The sequence below is a fragment of the Palaemon carinicauda genome, chromosome 14 (genome assembly GCF_036898095.1).
Source record: "Palaemon carinicauda isolate YSFRI2023 chromosome 14, ASM3689809v2, whole genome shotgun sequence".
Lineage (NCBI taxonomy): Eukaryota > Metazoa > Arthropoda > Malacostraca > Decapoda > Palaemonidae > Palaemon > Palaemon carinicauda.
The window spans coordinates 122,885,513-122,903,781 of record NC_090738.1 but is presented as its reverse complement, the minus strand read 5'-3'; the positions used below and the strand labels follow the sequence as shown (position 1 = coordinate 122,903,781).

Genomic DNA, 18,269 nt, shown 5'->3' with positions numbered 1-18,269 from the left:
TTCATGCCTCTGCCCAGGTAGACTTCTCAATTCTGGTAGACTCGCCCTGGCGCCTAGCCAGGAGACGCTCCAGTTGTTTACAGGTCAACTTCTCAACTTTTGTCGAGCCTTTGAAGTTTTGCTGTACTATTATGCACACATAACAAGGCTTCCAGGGATGGTAAATGGTTCCGCCTCAGTCGCTAACCCCGTCTGTTGCCACACCTGCTCCCGTAGACCCTAAATGGGCTTTGCTGCAAGACATGCAGTCCAAGCTTGTGTCCTTGATAGAGGACTTAATTACGGAGAAGAACCTTCTGGCCAACAACCTTCCTACCGGTTGGTTGTGCGCCCTGTTGACGCTGAGGTATCCTACTCGCGTCTGCCAGTTGAGGTGGTTCCTCCACCGATGCGACCCAGTGTGGGTTGCCAGTCGCACGTTGACGTTAAGCGACGCTCGGAGGTGGTTGTTGACGTTCAGTGTGTCACTAGGAAGACGTTCAACAACCAGCAGAGGTGACTTGTTGTGACGCAGTGCGTCAACCTCAGCAACCCGGTAGGGTGTTGACTGCACAACCCAGACAGTCTAGACAGTTTCGGGTTGACGCTGTACTTCCTCGCGCAACCATGGTTGTTGACAGTTCACAGACTGCAGTAGTGCCATGATATTGCGTCCGGCTCCGTCATGCATCCACCAGTGCGACCGGATTCAGCGAGTCAGACGTTGCCCACTCCGTTGCCGTTTCCTCATCAGTTTCAGATGAGGAACCCTCTGATGAGGATGTTGCTGAACAAGATGATCAACCCCCAGCCCTGCTATCCATCCAGAAGATGCTGAAGAAGGAACGCTGCCCAGTCAGGCTGTGGATGAGTCTGGTAGGGACACTGTCATCCGTGGATCAATTTGTGTCACTAGGAAGACTACACCTCCGTCCTCTTCTATACCATCTAGCTTTTCACTGGAAAAAGGACAAGACGCTAGAAGCGGTCTCGATCCCGGTTTCCGGAAAGATAAAGTCTGGTCTGATTTGGTGAAAGGACTATATCAACCTTAGAGAGGGTCTTCCCCTGACTGTTCAGACTCCCAACCACGTTCTCTTCTCGGACGCATCGGACGTAGGCTGGGGTGCGACATTAGACGGTAGGGAATGCTCGGGATTATGGAACTCGAGTCAAAGGACAATGCATTTCAACTGCAAGAAGCTACTGGCAGTACGTCTGACCTGGAAAAGCTTCAGGTCTCTCCTTCAAGGCAAAGTGGTGGAGGTGAACTCGGACAACACCACGGCTTTGGCGTACATCTCCAAGCAAGGAGGGACCTACTCTCTGACATGGTACGAGATCGCAAGGGACCTCCTCACCTGGTCAAAAGGTCTAGACATTTCACTAGTAACGAGGTTCATCCAAGGCAACTTGAATGTCATGGCAGATTGTCTCAGTCGGAAGGGACAAATAATTCCAACAGAATGGACCCTCCACAAGGATGTATGCAAGAGACTTTGGGCCACCTGGGGCCAGCCAACCATAGATCTCTTCGCAACCTCGATGACCAAGAGGCTCCCAATATTTTGCTCACCAATCCCGGACCCAGCAGCAGTTCATATAGATGCCTTTCTACTTGATTGGTCACATCTAGATCTATAGGCATTCCCTCCGTTCAAGATTGTCAACAAGGTACTGCAGAAGTTCGCCTCTCACGAAGGGACAAGGTTGACGCTAGTTGCTTCCCTCTGGCCCGCGAGAGAATGGCTCACCGAGGTACTTCGATGGCTAGTAGACGTTCCCAGAACACTTCCCCTAAGGGTGGACCTTCTACGTCAGCCACGCGTAAAGAAGGTACCCCAAGGCCTCCACGCTCTTCGTCTGACTGCCTTCAGACTATTGAAAGACTCTCGAGAGCTAGAGGTTTTTCGAAGGAGGCAACCAGAGCGATTGCTAGAGCAAGGAGAACATCCACCCTTAGAGTCTACCAATCGAAGTGGGAAATCTTCCGAAACTGGTGCAAGTCAGTATCCGTATCCTCGACCAGTACCTCTGTAACTCAAATAGCTGACTTTCTCTTATATCTGAGGAAAGAATGATCTCTTTCAGCTCCCACTATCAAGGGTTACAGAAGCATGTTGACATCAGTCTTCCGTCACAGAGGCTTAGATCTTTCCAACAATAAAGATCTACAGGACCTCCTTAAGTCTTTTGAGACCACGAAGGAGCGTCGTTTGGTTACACCTGGTTGGAATTTAGACGTGGTACTAAGATTCCTTATGTCAGACAGGTTCGAACCGCTACAATCAGCCTCCCTGAAAGATCTCACCTTTAAGACTCTTTTCCTGATATGCTTAGCCACAGCTAAAAGAGTCAGTGAGATTCATGCCTTCTGCAAGAACATCGGATTCTCATCCGAAACGGCTACATGTTCTACAACTTGGTTTTCTAGCCAAACACGAGCTGCCTTCTCGGCCTTGACCAATATCGTTCGATATTCCAAACTTATCGTATGGTTGGAAATGAACTAGAAGAGTCTTATGTCCTGTAAGAGCTCTTAAGTTCTTTTAAAAACCTTTACGAGGCCCGTCTGAAGCTTTATGGTGTTCAGTTAAGAATCCATCTTTGCCTATGTCAAAGAATGCTTTATCCTATTTTATCAGACTGTTAATACGAGAAGCTCATTCCCATCTGAATGAGGAAGACCAAGCTTTGCTGAAGGTAAGGACACACGAAGTTAGACCTGTCACAACTTCCGTGGCCTTTAAACAAAATAGATCTCTGCAAAGTATATTCGACGCAACCTATTGGAAAAGCAAATCAGTGTTCGCGTCTTTTTATCTTAAGAATGTCCAGTCTCTTTACGAGAACTGCTACACTCTGGGACCATTCGTAGCAACGAGTGCAGTAGTGGGTGAGGGCTCAACCACTACAATTCCCTAATTCCATAACCTTTTTTAATCTTTCTCTTGAAATGTTTTATTATTGTTTTTGGGTTGTCCGGAAGGCTAAGAAGCCTTTCGCATCCTACTTGATTTGGCGGGTGGTCAAAGTCATTTCTTGAGAAGCGCCTAGATTAGAGGTTTTGATGAGGTCCTTTAGTATGGGTTGCAACCCTTTTTACTTCAGCTCCTAGGAGTCGCTCAGCATCCTATGAGGATCGCGAGGCTCAGTAAGGAAGACGTACTTAAAAAGGCAGAGTAATTGTTCAAGTCGACTTCCTTACCAGGTACTTATTAATTTTATGTTTGTTATTTTGAATAACTGCTAAAATGAAATACAAAATACTTAGCTCTTAATGTTAACATATTATGCTGGTCTCTACCCACCCCCCTGGGTGTGAATCAGCTATATGATCACCGGCTAAGTTTAATATTGAAAAATGTTATTTTCATTAGTAAAATAAATTTTTGAATATACTTACCCGGTGATCATAAATTAAAGGACCCTCCCTTCCTCCCCAATAGAGACCCAGTGGGCAGAGGAGAAAATTGGTTCTGTGTTGACATGGAGTACTTGAGTACCTGCTCGACAGATGGCGCTGTTGATGTACACCCCCACCTGTATAGCGATCGCTGGCGTATTTTGTCCTTAGGTTTTTCTGTCGGGCAGCAGAGCTGACAGCTATATGATCACCGGGTAAGTATATTCAAAAATTTATTTTACTAATGAAAATAAAATTTTTCTCTCTCAGTGGTGTCTTATAGACCTGTTAGATAGTTTTGTGTGTTACTTTTGTGCACTACTTCTTCTTTGTCTACATCTTTTCCCACTTCTATGTGGGAAAAGATGTAGCTTTTGGAGGTTCTTTGAAATAGGTTCCAACCTCTTAATATTTTGTTTTAATGTGAAGTTATGTTGGTTTATCATTTTGATTTAAAAAAAACCATGATAGGGTTTTTGTTGAAATCGGTAGATTTATGAAAAACCAAAAGGAATTCCAAGTCATCTGTGTGGATGTACGAGAAGCCAAAAGGAATTTTAGGTCCTCTGGGTGTTTGTAAGTGAAACCAAAATGAAGTTTAGGTTCTCAGATTTCTTTAGAATGTTCTTGTCTCTTGCAGGTCTCATGGACAACAGCGCTTCGTCAGATTGTTGTAAATTGCTATAAATATCATGGTCGTGATGACTTATTACCTGCGTTTAATGAAGATGATGATAAAAGTCAAGTATGTATATTGTTCAGTTTATGTTATTGATGACTTTAATTTTGATTTTGTACAAAAGTAAATTGTCATTTTGAAATTCCTTTATTTTATAGAAATCGCATTTTTAAAATGTACTCCTTGGAAAATTGTTCTTAATTTCTAGAGGCTGGACAGGATATGCTTACACGGGGTGACTATGCATTGGTTTAATTTTTTTGTCATAAGTATTTGTGAAAATACCATCGAAACATATATCTTTTACTGAAGATATTGCAAGAGCTATATCAGTGGTTGTTTTAATGCTAAAGAGCTACTTCAGTTTGAGTATCAAAGAGTCTACATTAACTCAATGGATATTTTTTATTTTTTGTCATTGAAGGTCGGCACACAGGGTAACGCCACATATTCAGGTCCAGTGGTTCAAACTATCAGTAATCCAGATGGCACAGTCTCTATTGTCCAAGTTGACCCCAATAACCCTGTAATTCAATTACCTGATGGTACAACTGCACATGTCCAAGGAATTGCTCATGTAAGTACCAAATTTTTTGAAGTTATTATTTCATTTAGTAATGTTAATTAGGTAAGAATCTTTTTTGGATTTTACTAAATTTTTTTGTTTGTATTGATTTGTGGAGCGATTCATATACGTTCTAGTAGTTTATTTGATTTTTTTTTTGTAATATTAATATCCATAAATAAGATAAACTAGTGTACCGAGGCCTAATTCCTAGAAAGGCAAAATGGCCAGTTTCTAATCTCTATATAGAGAATTTTCAAAATATTCTCAATGCTGTATAGAGGGAGTCCCCTCATCCTGTATGCCATTATACTTTACCCAGCTTGGCTTAAAAATTGAGGGGATAGGTAGATAACCGATAGTGCTTTTGTAAGATTTTGATTTTCCTCAGTCTCCTCATCACTGAAGGCAGTTATGAAATTAATATTTTATATGATTTTATTTGCTTGTCAATTGATGCGCATTGTTTAAAGGGTATGTTATGGGTTGTTACTAGAACTCGAAAGTTATTTAGGAAGGAATCATATTTGTTTTGATATCTGGATTTGAGTTTCAATATGATATGTTTTCACAACTTTGGGTCTTACTGAAGTAATTTATCAAAAAAGTTCACACTTGATTAGTAACTCTATAAAATATAGTCTTTCTTGTCTAAGTATCCCATGCCCCCGCTGCTTGCTAGACAATATAACCTCAGTTTTACACTTTCAAGAGATTCCTGGCACTCTTACTCATCTGTAATTCTTTGTCAGCATCTTCTGTAATTACCAGATCGTCTGCATACCACTCTTTCGATAAATTTTTCTTCCTAATCCCGTTACTCAGTATATTAATAATTAGCCCATTCTAAAAGGGATTGGATGCTATTCTTTGATGTAAGCCCACTTAAGTTTCTGTTTGGTAGTAGGCTGTTACTGTGTCTGTCCTCGTTCTTACATAATTTCGGCAGATGTAATGTTATTTTTCTGACACATTTCTCTGTTACTGTATACCCCAAAACACCATTCCCCTTGGTATTGTATCAAATGCCTTTGCTAGGTTTAAAAGCTTCTGATTACCTTTCAGGACCTTTACCTGTAGCTTTCTTATTATAAAGACTGCATCAACTGTACCTATCCCTTAAATGAAACTGTACTGCTGTTCACCAATCTTCACAATTGCTCATAATCAATAACTATTCTTTCTAAAACCTTCAGCAAACTTTCTTTTAGTTTGATTCCTCCTGTAATTACCACACTTTATACCATCGCCCTTTTGCCAAAACACATTTACCATCTGACTTTCTTCCCAGTCATTTGGCATCGCTTTTTCTTCGCTTTTTGCTCTCAATTCAGTATCCATTCTTCCCTCTATACTAAGTACAGTATCTTAGATATTTCAATTTGCACCTCTGATGGTCTGGGTGCTCTATCACTTTTCATTTTACTTATTACTTACAGCTTTAGTTTTGTTTAAGAAATATTTTAGTTTTGTTAAAAGAATATTCTTTAACTCTTTAAATTATCATAAAAAAGCCCGAAAAATGCAAACAAAACTTTGCCATTGTTAAACATAGCGATCTTGTCAAGAATTATAATTTTACAAGAAATATTGTTTTGCCACTTTGTGTGGTGTGAATGAAAATGAAAAGTTTCAAGATCTGAGCTTTTGCAAGCAGTTTTTAAAACTTATATGTTCGTTAGTAATGAGCAAAGATGTGGAGAAAAATTTTATTTCTGTAGTAAAATGGGTATAAATCTTGTGTATCTCAGTAAGAGGATTAAAACCAAGATTCAGTTGGTTACCCCTGAGAGATTTAAGTAATATTTTGGTAGTGGTTAAATCACCCGAGAAACAGTCTTTGACGAAATTTACCAAAATAATTTCAAGATCATATAGTATTGAAAATTGAATGGTTCTCAAGTTCAACAGAAATGTTGAAGAATCACTTAATTCAGCTTTCAGGAAGTTTATTAGTAAAATAAGAGCTCTATGTCACTATATTAATTTTATATACCTTTTAGTTTACTTGTATTTCCTGTTTCCCAATCTCACTGAATGATAGTTTTCTTTGTATTGAATGATTCAATGGACTGGGCATAGAAAGATATGAAGGCATATTGGAAAGGGGTCTCCCTTTGGGTTGAGAAAACTTTTCTTCTGAAAATTCTTTATGTTGAAGAAATCGGCCACCCTGTTTATCTTGGCATTGAACTTGAGCAGAAGTGTGTTTGGAATTTGGAGGAAATAATTGCAAAGAATTTTCCAAATTCTAGTAACATGTTTGAGAATTTCCTTTATAATGTTCTATAGAATATTTCATATGTAAGTATAAGGTACATTGCCAATGAGTTTTTTTTTTTTTTTTTTTTTTTCCCCCAATTTTGAGGGATTGGTAATTTTTTGTATTCTGAGATGACCAAATTGAATAAAATTTCACTTAAGATTTAGATTTATCTGAATTTACTTGGAATCCATTATCACGTAATATAACACAAAAGTATTGCTATGGGTAATTTTGCATACACTGTGCATGCTTAAAGCCATTAGTGCATGTGAATTTCTATTAATGAGCTTCGACTTGTAAGGTTGCTTATCTTTCTAACCTGGGATGGAGATTAGTTTACTAATACAAGTAAGGATTCTCTGCTTGTTTAATTTTTTATGTAATCCTGTATGTGGCTGTTATTTCCTGTGGATTTTGTTTACATTGGAGACCTAGTAGTGCATGTGGTGTTTTAGCTTGTACTAACTGTTTATTTATTACGACCACCGTAATTTTATGCTGCCTTTATTTCACATTTAACAATCATCTGGAACAGTTTTTATTTTATTGAAAGGCCTCACTACATCTGTATGATATTTCACTTCACACCTCATTACTCTCTCCGACTTTAGAGAGAGTGTATTTTGAGTAACAATAAAGCATTGACATGCCTATATCTTCGTCTCCCCAGGACACGCTGTTTGTTCTTGATTGTTATTATGCCAAAATCTTATCGTTCATATTATTTTAGAAATATATCTCCATTATTGCTCTTGATTTATTATTTTCTTTGGTGGTGGTATTTTGCTTAATTTTCCCGTGTTCCGGGAGCTGACTTTTGCCTGTCCCGTGCAGGGCCACTATGTGATAAATTCCTTCTTATTTTTGCTGTTCATTCACCTTTTTTAATCTTTATTAAATTTATTAGGGATTTCTTCTCCCACTTTTAGTTGCATTTTTCTTCCTTAGTGTATTCAGCAGGTGAATTATTTTTTTTTTTTTTTTTTATCTTCACAGCAACCTGTTACCTTTACTTCTCTGTGAAGTGTTTCTGTTTGTTACATGTACTTTATTTAAATAATTATTTGTTCCAACTCAGGAACTTACCTCGAACTACTTTCATAGGAGTTACCTGGAACCTCCTCTCAAACGACCAGAGTTTTGTGTAGTTTACCCTACTCCCGTTTTCTGTAATGGTAGGCCTAGGCGGAAGGATACGTGCCCTGAGGGCAATGCCGAGGCAGGCCACATGTGAGCTTGGGTCGCGACCTTCAGTAAGTTCTCTGGTCGCGTCGTGATATCATCTTGACGCTCCTCATATCTCAGTGCGACCCTTTGTGTTGTGTACCGCGTAAGATGCTCATTCCCATGTTAGCATTGTATTCTCGCGTGTGTGCTGGTCCACATAAACATTGGAACACCTTGTTGTCAATGGTCTTTGGAAAGGTTATCACTTCCTTACTCTGGAGACAAGTCTCCTATCATTGCCTTGGTTGGTCCTTTCCGACTGCTGTTTTCGTGATAGCAAGAAGTTTTAGATGATAAAAAAGCTTAATATTTGTGAAGGGAGCAATTGAGGAAGTGTCTTCCAAGTTACTAGGCCTCTGAAATCCCCTGTTAATCTTCACTTAAGGATTTTGAAGGTTGACGACTATTTATTGACATTGGCCAAGTGAACACATTGCTTTGGTTAACATTTTTTCCGGGTGGAGACTGATATCTATAAGGAAATTAATTAGAAAGGGGAACTTTCTGGCCTCACTGAAATTTAAAGAAGATGCCCCTCAAGTAAGTTCCTCAGTTTATTTTAGAAGGAAAGTTTTCAAGTTATCGGTTCTCTGCGGCATTAGTCAATGATTCCTCAAGTTTTCATAAAGATTGTCATCGGCCATTACTTTGTTCCACTGGGTCAGGATCCATATTCACTGTTCATGCCTTTTTCTTTCTCTCTCTCTCTCTCTTTGTTTTTTTTTTTTTTTTTATTCTTATTGTGCTCTGTTGTTCCTTGTTTCTGCTGGCAAAATTGGAGAATGGTTATCTGATTGCCATGAATGCCACTTTTGGATGTGAATTGATATTCAAAGAGACAGATTTCACTGTTAGCAATGGTTATTCGAGTCTTGATTGAATACTCTAGTGATTGACAAACCTTGGCAGGTGATTATAAGTCACCTGATATCCCTGGAAAGGTAAGTCCTACACAGCGGCATTGAGATTTGATCTTGAACTACAGTGGCCTAGTTGCTTGGGAAGTGTTGTCAGTGTTCTAAGAGCTCCTAGTTGTGATATTGAACAAGGTTTTGCAGTAGTTTTTTGATGGCTTCAGAAGGAGAATCTTTGGTGGGAGATGCCTTTAGTTCCTTTAGGGCTAGAGATACTCTTGTTCATGGATGTGTGTTAATTTATGGTTGTGGTGGTAAGGTGCTTGATCTTATGATGAAAGATCCTCGGTTACCAGAACAATTCGGGCATATATTTTTCTTGGAGCTGAAGAATTTAGGATGAGAGGTCCTTTGTTATGAGAAGAAAAATACTGGCATGTTTTTTCTTGGATCTTTCTAGCATTTGTGAAGTCATTGGAAGTGGGAACCTTTACCTTGTGTCTGACAACAAAATTATAATCCCTTACCTAGGTATCTAGATTTTATGGATCTTTTGGAACACTATAATTTAATCATTCCCAAGTTAGTTTTGGGAACTTGAAATGTTCTATACTTTTTGAAACCCACAGCAGGAACCTCAAGGTCTTCCTGCTAAGGTGATCTTTATTCAATGTTTGCAAGGTTCTTTGGTAAGTTTATATAAACTGTGCTAGTTGGTATGTTCACTGCTTGTCAGTTGGCTTCTGGGGTACTGCTCACAAGATTCTTTTACATTGGATTTTGGTAAGTTGTTGCAGCAGCGTAAGTACTAGTGTCGTCTAGCTCCCAGGTGACCTTCATTGCTAACGTCTGTTACTACAACGAGTTGTTTATCAACATCCTGGCTCTGTGGATAAGCAGTCATCTCCCTCGGTTCAAACCTATTAAAACAGTTCCCCTTTACAGATCATATTATGGGGTCTAATTCTTGTATCTTCCTTGATGAAGATTATCAAGAGAGCACCGTGATGGAAAGGCTGCGGGGAAATTGCAGCGACTGCAATTGTTATCCCATTTCAAGCCTTGACAAGTAATCTTTCACAAGAATTGTAGGACATATTCATTACTTTTTGCTAGAATGTCTATTTTGATGACTGTATACTTTACTTTTTAGTTATATTTCATAAGGTGAAACATACGAGACAAACTTTGTTGCTTTGCCCACTCTTTTTCCAGGTCTTTGGCAAAACCTCCTAGCTGGGGTTTAGCTGTAATTTTTTTGGAACTTGCTTACATCCCTTTAAATCTCTTTTGAGTCTTCATACTTTGATTTGGTGGCAAAAATGGTGTTCAGGTTCTTTCTTCCTTCTCTTTCAAAGTAATTGTTATACATTGGACTCTTACACATCAAATTTCATGGCAAAAACTTGATGAGAAGGCACCTTAGACTGAGTGTTGTTTTTGCATATATCGTAATATTCAGGTGTCCAAGAACATATTTTGTTTTGGGCAGTATGAAGTTATTACAGGAACTTACTCTGATGTGTCAGAATGTCTTTTCTTGATAAAAGATTAAGGAGCATATGCACTCTTGCTTTTTCATTTGCCCTCAGTATAATTTGAATCTAGCAGTCATCCTTCTAGCAGGTTCTACCTGTTAAAGGTTTTCTTAAGAAATGACTCTTAAGCATTTTGATCTTTTTCCATCAAATCTGATTTCAATGGTGGATGATGTATTATTTAGGGTTAGGAAGTGTATCGTCTCCTTATGCTGCTGATAGTTCTCAATTCTCATCATCTGAAGTACAAGCCATTATTCTTTTGTAAATAGGCCCTTGAAACACCCTCTTGTGTAGAATTTTCATATTTATTATGGATACCATGACCCTTTTCTTTTTGACCCGAGGATTGACTTTTGATTTTTGTCTTCAGTTCCCTCATTGTTTGGTCTTTCTGCTGTTTTGTATAGATGGCTCTTTGGTCCACCACAAATTTTTATTTTGGCAATATGTGATTAGTGAGGAGAGTAGGGGCCTCTTAATATGGAATTATACAAATGGTGTAGTCTACGATTATTCAGAAGAAAGGCAACATGTTATTAATTGGTTTTTAATATAAATGTGTTATTTGCCAAAGATATTTTTTCCACTAACTTAGCAGACAAATTTTAGGTACATTTATTATTTTATTCAATCTTACTGTTGAGGAAAACCTGATTTTGTGGATTGAGGGTAGAATGTTTCATAATTTCTTGAGTGTTCTAAATTGCTGTAATAAGGAACTAAAGAATATTGTAGCTATCATGGTTTGTTTATTAATTTTAGAAATAACTCGCAATATTATTTGGGGTGTTCATACCATTGCTTGCAAAGAAATCAGGTTCATAATGGCACTGTTACACTTTACAGTACTTTGCATTGTGATAAAATGAACTTTAGAGTTTAAAGACTAACAAGGAGAAAATACTCTTATATTATACATTGGCTAGCTTTGAAAGAATAAAAATGCTTGACGACCATAAATTTTCTATATGATTATTAAGATTTATTTGGAAAAAATTAATTTATTATAGAACAGCAATTGTATTATTAGATGAAATCATGGTCTAAATTAAAAAATTTTTATTCAATACAGGATCGCTTTGCAATTTTGAGATTATATTTTCATATTTTTATGATTGAATGGAAACTTAGTTTATTTACGATGATAAAGGATAGGTTAGAAAAAACCCATAGGGTAGACTTGGTATATAGTCCTAGCAAATTGACACCAAAACACTTTGCATGCCATAAATGGAGTCTTACAATCGTAGCATTTGTCTATCAACCACCTGGAATGAACTATTGGATTTTAATAGATTGCACTGGTTATTCCCTTAAGAATTTATGTAAGTTTCCATGAATGAATAACAAACTACTAACCTTGCGTGCTTTGCTTTGAAACTTTGTTGAAGATGCTTGTTGACAATGCTTGGTTCTATTCGATCTGTTTGAAATGCATGGCTTCTCCTCCTGGGTGCTAGGGACTAACCTGACATATGTTAAAAGGGATGAGGTTATTGACATTCCAGATCACAACACAGAATGGGGAATCGTTGGATGGCGAGAATGGCTCCGTCAATATTGACCTCAACCAAGTAGCGGAGGGAAGCCTGAGTCATGAAGGGACCATCATACTTACTGGAGAAGATGGATCTCAAAGTAAGCTGTCTTTCCAGAGTTATAGTTTTAGGTTTCATTTTTTCACTTTTGATGTTATGTTAATTTTTCAGTGGTAAATAAGAATTTGTATTAAATTGGTTATAATTTGTTGTGTGACGCAACTTTTTCTCCCTTGATTTATCAAGAATTTCATGCGTAGAATTAAAAAAACTTAGAATTTTGTATGGCAGATTTTACTTTTTGCATAATTACTATCAAATGCTATATCATTACTCTTAAAATATTTGAAGCATAGTCTAAACTTCATGTTTGAAGAAGTATAAGAGAGCCGCAAGGGGTTGGAATCTTTTGACACGAAAATAACTTATATTTGAATTCCTATTACTTCTGAAAGGATTTAATTTTATTCAAGTGAAAAGCTAGCTGTTCCTTCACGGATACAAACATTTTCTTTTAATAAGAATATGAGTTCAGTGAGGTGTCTAGTTACTGACGGGTAGCAGTGAAGCCCTGCCCCTCCCTGGAGGCTTACCTAGTAGCCACTTTGACTTTAGCCTCTGAGTTGTACAGACGTATGCTCAGTATTCCAAACTTGGGTTGTTTTAATTATTTTTCTTACTTTTAGACGGACTTGTCGGTATGAAGCCTACATGAGCAAGTTGGCATGCACCCTCATTCCTTGTATCCTTCTTAAAGAGGTCAGGACGGTTTACAGTCGTCTTCTGCAAGGAATGCAAGGAGTGGTCACCATTCCAATGGCAGGGGGAGAAAGAGGAAGGCCAAGTGATATTCTTTGCCTTTGGGGTCTTCCTCGAAGTCTTAAGAAATCTGCAGGACCTCTTCGTTCTTATCCAGGTACTATGGCTTTTGATCCTTTGCTGTCGGCCTTCCTGGAGGGAAAGTCAAGGAAGGACAATGATATCAATTTAATCCTAGGGAAAGCCCAGAGCCAGCCGACTACCTGTGGATCCCCATACTTTGTGCCCTTTTTACAGGGATCATTACTGCTTACAATCTTCTCTCTGTGAGGAAGGTTATGAGTGGTTGTACTTCCAATGGCAGGAGGACAAAGAAGAAGGCCAAGTGAGATTCTTCTCCTTCGGGTTCTTCCCTGAAGTCTTAGGAAAAATCCTAGACCTCTTCATTCATCCCCTGGGACTCTGGCTTCTGGTCCTTCGCTGTCGTCGGCCTCTGAGGTGTAAGCAATGAAGGAAGATGATATTGATTTAACCCTAGGGAAAGTCCATAATAAGCTCACTTTACCTACTTCCCATGGAGAAGTAGGTATTCCTTCTTGCAGTGAACGAAAGAAGTACTAGTTCCAGGTGACGATGCAAAGAAGGACGAAGCCCTAAGGAAGTTATGGCTATCCTTAGGTCTGGAGGGCATTTTGTTGAAGGAAAGAGGCCTGCGAGGCCTTAGGCTATGTTTTCTCCTCTCGAGTCTTCTTCCACCACACCATTGAAGATGATCTGTAGCATGACCCCCTCTATCCTACCCAGCCCCCCTGGAGGCGCATTTGATTGCTGATCCTCGATTTCAGGAACGCCATCACCTTCGGACTTTACTTCTTCGGTTAAGAGAAGGAATCGCCTATCACCTCCTTGACCGCCCAGTCCTTTCACTATGACATCATCATCGGTGATGGTTTTGCCAAGTTCTGCTCATCTTTAAAAAGATGAAAAAGAGAAATTCCCTTCAGTGCATATTACCAACATCTCAGATGCACGATAAGAATGTCATTTGCTCTCCCGGGGACCCACTTTCTCCAACTGTCAAGAGGCTTAGTTTTACATCCTCAGAAGACAAATCTTTTTGCAGAGAGAAATAAGATGAGAACTTGGACGAGAGACATCGCTTGCATGCACTTCATTTAGTTAAGTATTCTTCAGACTTTGAAAACTCACCTGTTCGTGTGCTCTTTGGAGCTTACTCGTTCTTCAGACTTTGAGAAGTCATTTGTTCAGGTGTGCTCTTTGGAGCTTGTTCTCCAGACTTTGAAAACCACTTTTCAGGTGTGCTCTTCGGAGCTTACGCATTCTTCGGTTGCCTCGCATGCTGCTGATGTTGAGCATTCACTTGCTTGCATGGGTTCTCTTCACTTAGTGCGCATTCTAAGACAATGCTTATTCTCATATCATCATGCTTGCATGCACTCATCTGTTTACAGTCAAGCACACTAAATCTAATCAAACGCAAACACTCATCTTTTTGAGCGCAAGCACTCTAATGGTGCACATCTACTGATTCCATCTAAGTACTACTCTACTCTCTTGCACTCCTCTTTAGTACGCACTCTTAGGATCTTCATGTCCCTCCTTTTTGCATGAAGGCATGCTTATCTGTTTGTGCACAATCTACGGATTGTGAGCACTACTTTTTGTGCTTACGATCTCCATTTACCATAAATTCTAATGAATTCGAAAATTCTCCTTTCAATGCTCTCCCCCTTCTAGTGTTTATTCATTTGTTCGGGCACGCACGCTTTCTTGTGGATTCGCGCTTATTAGATTATGAACTTTCACCTATACATGCATGACCTTCTGTGAAGGCACAACCTTCTGTTCACAATGTGCTTGCTCTCCTGTTGGAGCACATTCTTCATTATGCTTGTGTACCAATTAAGAGGTATTCACCATTCCCTGGGACTTCATATCTCGCGCTCTCCGATTCACACACGTGCCTTACACTTCTAGAATGCCTTAATGCAATAAAAAAGTGCAAACATTTATCTGGTCACTCACAAACACACACTCCTGATTGCATGCAATCTCTAGATTGTACATGCTATAATCTTCCCCCTCTGCAAGCGTGCACTACTGCTTGCATTCAAACGAGCTCACATATATCCTTTGATTAATGAAAAATCAAGGACTTTTGTGCCCTCCTGTGAGCATGCGCGCTCTCTGGATGGCTGCAGATATGCCTACCTGTAGTCACTTGTTAAGATAGGATCAGCTAGACATGCTTTGGTCACCTGAGAGAGGGGAGCCCAGAATTCATCAAAAGAATAGAGAACGTTCTTCACATGATCTTCAGGATACAGAATCCTATAGGGAGAGAGAGAGAGACCTCAGGAACTTCATGGGTGAGCTCTTATAGAAGTCACTCGCCTAGACTTGTCATATTGTGTCAAGCAGTCCAAGGACTCTTCAGTCTGTTGGCCTTCATGACGTGAATGGGCTAGCTCGTCAGAGGTACAAATTTCTGCTTCTTCACACAACAGAAGCCCTCATCCAGGAAGAATCTCCAGAGTACCCCCCAAGCTCGGTACTAGGTCCAGAACGGAAAGTTAATAGACCTTGTCAACCTTCCTCGGAGCAGGATCACCCCTCCCTCGTTTGCTGAGGAGTGAGGAGTCATTAGACACAATAGACAGTGCAGCTCTCCATGATAGAAAGGCAATAGAGTAGATGAACACGTTTCATGCAAGCCGTACAATGAGGATCTTACCCCCAGCGATCTCTATGCTGAGACAATTCTACGCTCCTGAGGAATCTAGTCCTTCACTTTTGCCAGTAGATGCAGCAGTCACAATCCTAACAATAGTTATATCAATAGAGACTGGGCCACTACAATCTTTTTGGCATCACAGTCTTTAATTATGGAGGCTACAGCAATGGCCATACAATTCAGAAATTGTAGTTTAGCTTCTTTCAGCTATGCGATGATGACGTAGTAATATTTCTTTGGTATTTATGATGTATTGGATTACTTGTTCCAGTCTTTCACAGGGGTCATTGGAAACCACATAGCACCTCCTCCAAAATAGGTCTTTCCCCTTTATTCATAAGAGCAAATCATGCAGTCCATCTATGAGTATTGGCATTTGAATTGGTGGTTTAGTGAAATTGCCTATAATGAAAAATTATTTCAGTTTAGAGCATAGTAGTTAACTTATACTGTTGAATGATAATAGTACATTTTATGATATTTTAATATATCTCAGACAGGCAGATTCTTTAAAATCTTTAATGTCAAACTTTTTGAATCCCCAAGGTGTCAAAATGCTGAAAAAGTGTTACATCACTAAAATATGTTACACCAGCCACCCGTTAAGATACTACCGTTAGAGAGTTATTGGGTTCTTTGACTACCCAGACAGTATTACATTGGATCTTTCTCTCTGGTTATGGCTCATTTCTAATTTGCCTACACATACACAGAATAGTCTGGCCTATTCTTTACACACACTTCTCTTTCCTCATACACTTGACAATTCTGAAATTACCAAACAATTCTTCTTCACTGAAGGTTAATTTCTGTTCTGTAATTGTTCAATGGCTACTTTCCTCTTGGTAAGAGTAGAAGAGGTTCTTTAGCTATGGTAAGCAGCTCTTTAGAAGGACACTCCAAAATCAAACCTTTGTTCTCCAGTCTTGGGTAGTACCACAGCCTCTGTACCATGGTCTTCCACTGTCATGGGTTAGAGTTCTCTTGTTTGAGGGTATATTTGGGCACACTATTCTATCTTATTTCTCTTCTTGTTATTTTGAAGTTTTTATAATTTATATATGAAAAATTTATTTCAATGTTGTTATTGTTCTTGAACTTCTTGTAGTTTATTTCCTTATTTCCTTTCCTCACTGGGCTATTTTCCCTGCTGGAGCCCTTGGGTGTATAGCATCCTGCTTTTCCAACTAGGGTTGTAGTTTAGCAAGTAGGAGTAGTAGTAGTAATGAAAATAATAATGATAGTAATAATAATCATCATCATCATCATCATCATCATAATCATATGTGGCTTGGTTTCTAACTGTTTCATATTTCCATAGAGCAAGAGGTTTGTCATATTCAAATTAAAAAAAACTTGAAAATGTTTCAAGAGGTTTGTTTTATTCACACATTGTAGTAAGAGTCACCTCTCAATCCCATAGTTTTATCACAACAATGAACAAGGAAGGATATTGTACTCTACTTGTAGAGAATGACATTGGCTCTTAATTCTTTCAAGACAGATCCTAATTCTGAGGCAACCAGTCATATCATGAGTTATATGAGATAAATTATAAGATAAATAAAAGGTCTCTTGTGTGTTTAAACATATTATTTAGAAAGAATTTATTTTAATTTAAGGCTTTTTACCTTTACTCATATTTTAAATGTTTTACTCCACAGTTCCTGTTAATGTGTCCGGTTCGTATCCAGTGTCAGGGATGATCACTGTACCGTTACCTGTCTACCAAACTGTAGTAGCTAATATCCAAGGAGCCGATGGACAGCCACTGCAGGTTGTCACACCAATAGTGCAAGTTCCAAAGATTGAACCAGGTCTAGAAAATGTGGAGGTTTCAGCGGGTCTCAACGCTTCATTAGATGCATCGACAATCATCTCCTCAGGGGGAGGGCCTGTGCAGGCAAGTTTTTTCTTTAAAAGATCCCAACTGTATTTTTACTTTTTTGTGTAGTGGTTTTTGTTTTTCATGATTAGATTTATTTTTAACATGTTTGGCTTTATAAGTCGTCTTTCCCACTTTTATCCCTATATTAAAGGGTCGGTTACCTTCTCTCAAAAGCATCCTCTTCTAACAAAACTCTTCTCTCCATATCATCCTTCACCTTATCTCGCCATCTAAATCTCTGCCTCCCACTCGATCTTCTCCCCCTGTAAGTCGAGTACAGTAGACCAGGTTTTGAGATTTTTAAATATTATCCTCAATAATTCATCATCACCCTCCCCAGAAAATGACAAATTACATATAATGTAATGGCACAGGTGCCTCTTTTCCCTAATCTTCGCTAAATAGCTATGCAGTTTCATCCTTTTTTTATACAGTACACATGTGTACATGTATTTTGTGTATTTCAGTAACCATAAATATACATGAAAATGGGGGATGAGAGAGAACGGAAAATACAAGAGATAAAGGGAAAGATGGAAGTAATTTACACACTCATTTCACATTTACTGTACTATGTAAAAAAAATCTCCTAAGGTCATAAAATACAATCATTCCAAAATAATCCACAGTGTTATCAAAATAAATTATATGAGGAAACTAAAATGTGTATAAATGACTGAAGAAACAAGACACAGACATGGAATCTATTTTTACACTTTCCTTTCATACTCCTGTTAAAATCACCAAAAAGTTTTAAAATACTGTCAACCCCATTTGATATACAATAAATGGCTACTTCAGCAAAGTTTAAG

General features: G+C 38.8%; 1 protein-coding gene across 1 annotated transcript in view; it reads left to right on the top strand.

Annotated features, from left to right (window-relative positions):
* The window catches only part of LOC137653718 (DNA-binding protein P3A2-like), an 85,132-nt gene that overhangs the window by 59,750 nt on the left and 7,113 nt on the right, over positions 1-18,269 (top strand). The window contains exons 9-12 of the mRNA XM_068387318.1: positions 4,026-4,130; positions 4,489-4,641; positions 12,026-12,155; positions 17,234-17,470. Of these exons, the coding sequence (XP_068243419.1) occupies positions 4,026-4,130; positions 4,489-4,641; positions 12,026-12,155; positions 17,234-17,470 (625 nt within the window). The remainder of the gene's footprint in view (positions 1-4,025; positions 4,131-4,488; positions 4,642-12,025; positions 12,156-17,233; positions 17,471-18,269) is intronic.